The sequence below is a fragment of the Penaeus monodon genome, chromosome 27 (assembly GCF_015228065.2).
Source record: "Penaeus monodon isolate SGIC_2016 chromosome 27, NSTDA_Pmon_1, whole genome shotgun sequence".
Classification (NCBI taxonomy): Eukaryota; Metazoa; Arthropoda; class Malacostraca; order Decapoda; family Penaeidae; genus Penaeus; species Penaeus monodon.
This window is the reverse complement of record NC_051412.1, coordinates 37,940,424-37,943,916: the sequence shown is the minus strand read 5'-3', so window position 1 is coordinate 37,943,916 and position 3,493 is coordinate 37,940,424. Positions and strand designations below refer to the sequence as shown.

General features: G+C 37.1%; 1 protein-coding gene across 1 annotated transcript in view; it reads left to right on the top strand.

Annotated features, from left to right (window-relative positions):
* Positions 1–3,493, top strand: part of LOC119590840 (phosphoinositide 3-kinase regulatory subunit 4-like) — a gene marked incomplete in the record, with an annotated part of 15,627 nt that overhangs the window by 389 nt on the left and 11,745 nt on the right. Inside the window, 6 exon segments of the mRNA XM_037939598.1 lie at positions 1,013–1,114; positions 1,325–1,505; positions 1,869–2,018; positions 2,150–2,322; positions 2,706–2,804; positions 3,364–3,490. Coding sequence (XP_037795526.1) covers positions 1,023–1,114; positions 1,325–1,505; positions 1,869–2,018; positions 2,150–2,322; positions 2,706–2,804; positions 3,364–3,490 — 822 coding nt within the window.

The following is a 3,493-nucleotide window of genomic DNA, read 5'->3' as shown; positions in this document are numbered from 1 at the left end:
GTCATTGTCTCGAAAACGCATTTATTTTTCATTAATTTGAAGGTTGATTCTGTTATTTCGTCGTGTTATTTTTTAACTATTTGGTTAGTGGTTTTCATTAGGAGGGTCGCAGTTATTAAGAATCAGAAATCACCACGAGAGAACGTTTATTCATATTTTTTTTTTCAATGTAAAGGGTTAAACACGCATTCATTAGAACCTTTGATGGTAATTGTGAAGAAAAGGACTACGCTAAGGAGTAAGGACTGCATGGACGTTGAGAAAAAGTATGACAAGGCCCTTAGCCCACTCACAACTGAAGCTTGCGGCGCCACACCGAACCTCGCGCTAGGGTGTGCGCAGAGTCAGCTGCCAGAAGGAGAAGGGAGAAGTGTGAGAAATTTGTTCCCCTTTCTATGCTCTTGGGTGTGCGTGGCATAAATGGTTGTTAAATGTAACAAGGCTAAAAAACAGCCTACTTTTGAAGGGGTTATTACTCCTCGGTAACCACAGTCAGGCCCAAACAAGCATTATTAAGCAGGCACAATTTAGAGCAGGCTTGACTAAGCGTGTTACAATGGGCCGTCACCTCAGAGTAAGGTTTGGTCAGTCGTGATGCGAAAAGACATGACCCTGGATTGATTGGATTAAAAGAACGCATCAAGAACAGTATAAGCCAATCTGTAGGAAGGGAAGGTAAACCCATGTTTCTTATCAAAAATACTCTCGTGATAAATCAGGTATTTACCATGTTCTGGCAAGATTGAATTAAGCAAGGTCTCTCTCAGTGCATTCATTTTGTGTACTATGACTTAGCTTTTGCAAGATCCCTGGCATCACCTGAAGAATAACAATCTAAGCTGCCTTTGCACTGCTTACCATTATGAAGAATATGAGACTAAGACCTATAGGAAAAAAAGTTATTTATATCTTAGATGCATTCCATACCATCTCCCAAGTGCAGGAAATGCAACCATTTTAAGGAAAATTCGGTCTTAATTTTTTTTTTTCTTAAGACATAAATCTATTTCAGGCAGATAAACATGGGTAACCAGCTTGCAGGCATTGCTCCATCGCAGATATTCCCTGTGGAAACGTACCTGTCTGATTTGCCAGATGTTACGTATGAAACTAGGTGGGTATTTTGATCTTTTTTAATTTGATTATTTCATTTTTTTTTCCTTGGAATTCTTTGATATACTTGGATTATAACCCTAAAATAAAAACAATATTTTTGTCATTTTTTCACTACTTATTATTTCAAGAAATCTAATAAGATATACGAACATCACCAGTTGATTCATTTGTGTGTAACTTATCATCTTAACCCTTTTTCTTTCAACAGCTTAGGCAGCACTCGCTTTTTCAAAGTTGCAACATGTCAGACTTGGGAAGGCTTGGTAGTTGTGAAAGTATTTGTGATTCACGACAATTCATTGCAACTGAACAAGTACAAGAAAATGGTCGAAGAAGTGTCAACCAAGTTAATAACCGCAGCAAATTGTCTTCAGTTTCATTATGTGCGAGTGAGTTTACAACCTCCACTCTGTTGGTTTCTTGTGATGACGATTTGTAAGTTTATGTAACAGTTTTAGTAATATCCTTATTTTGTTTTTGTTTTTTTTATTCTACCATGAGTATATACTTAAGGAAATATATTTTCTTTTGTAAATGATTACACAAAATACATATATGCAAGGTGTCTAAATTTTCTGTGAATGTATACAGGTAATGAAGTATAAAAGATGAGTTTTACATTTATTTTAGACTCACATACTGCCCACCCTGCCCCTCATAGACACTCATGTAGGTGTATTATTTGTATTATCTCTTAGTCATACCTTCCACGCGAAGCTGATATCATCTGAGAATGTTTGTATTTCTTGCAGGTGACAGAGAAAGCAGCATTCATGATCCGACAGTATGTGAAGAGTAACCTGTATGACAGAATATCCACACGCCCTTTCTTGACTCCAATAGAGAAGAAGTGGCTAGCATTCCAGCTCCTGTGTGCACTGAACCAAGTCCATCAACAAGAAGTAAGTCCAGGCACGGCGGGGAATTTACCAGTGTATGGATTTTTATGGTCAATATCCATATTTGCTTTGCGATTTTTGAGGATGGAAGAGAGTAAATGCATTGGGGATTTAAGGATATTTGATACATGCAGGTTTGCCACGGAGACATTAAGCTAGAGAATGTCATGGTGTCCTCATGGAATTGGCTATTACTTGCCGATTTTGCCACAGTGAAGCCCACCTTGCTCCCCGAGGACGACCCAGCGAACTACACCTACTTCTTTGATACTTCGCGCAGAAGAATTTGTTATATCGCGCCTGAGAGGTTTGTGTTGTTTGGGGGGATTTTTTTTTTCTAGGTTATAGAGAACATGTTAGTTACATTTGTGTTCAGGTTTTATAGTAGATAAGTTTTAAGAAACCAATAGTACAAACAGCTGATTTTGGATCTGGTATATATATGATATTGTCAGCAGTTGAAAGTAGTAATATTTAAAAATTACATATTTTAGAAAGTTGCTCAAACATTTTAAAATACCTTCTTGTGAGTAAGTCAACGATGAATGCATAGATGTGTGGAAGTATGTTTATGTATTCATTTGTGTATTAACTCATGTATTTATTTGTATATGATTTTTGTTCATATATATTTCAAAGGTAAATTTACATTTATTAATTATTAGTTATAAAACTGATATATATCCTCAGGTTTATTAAGACTGTACAAAGGGATGCACAGCAGTTACTTCTAATGCCAGTAAAGGATACAGGAACTCTCACGCCTGCCATGGATGTATTTTCAGCTGGGTAAGAACTTTTTTGCTAAAGTTATCATGCTATCAGAATGCCACATTCAAAGAATGTGTAGGTAAATGTTTAGAGAGTACCCATTGTGGCTTTCAGTTATTTTTGCCTTATTCAGTCCTAAACAACTGGGAACACTTGCTCTGTGATGATAGCAGTGCGTTACTCTGCCAAACAGTAGCCAGTCTCCATATTCTAGCAAGATAGAGTGTGGGATGGTTCTATATGTGGGAATATATTGCCAAGAGGTCTGCAGGCACAATCGTGGGAGATTATACAGGGTGGAGTTTTGTGTCAGTAGGTGCAGAAGGTGTGCTAGCCTCACATCGCACACTTTTGAAGGTGTTTTTCGGAATGTTTATCCGGGGAATATTTGGCACTAATGGGATTTTTTTATTTGCTTTGATATTGTTATTATTACAACTACTATTAGTACAAGTGCATAGAGTCTCCTAATATTTTCAGTAGTATTTATATATTTCTGTTTACATAAAAATAACCACACTATAGATCATAACATTTTGAAACTGCTTTGAATATTAAACAAATGATAATGTTGCAGATGTTGTCTGGCAGAACTCTTCACTGAAGGTTGTGCGCCCTTTGATTTAACGCAGCTCCTGGCATACCGTGTGGGAGACTATTATCCCACCAAGGTCCTGGATAAAATTGATGATCCTAGAGTTAGGGTA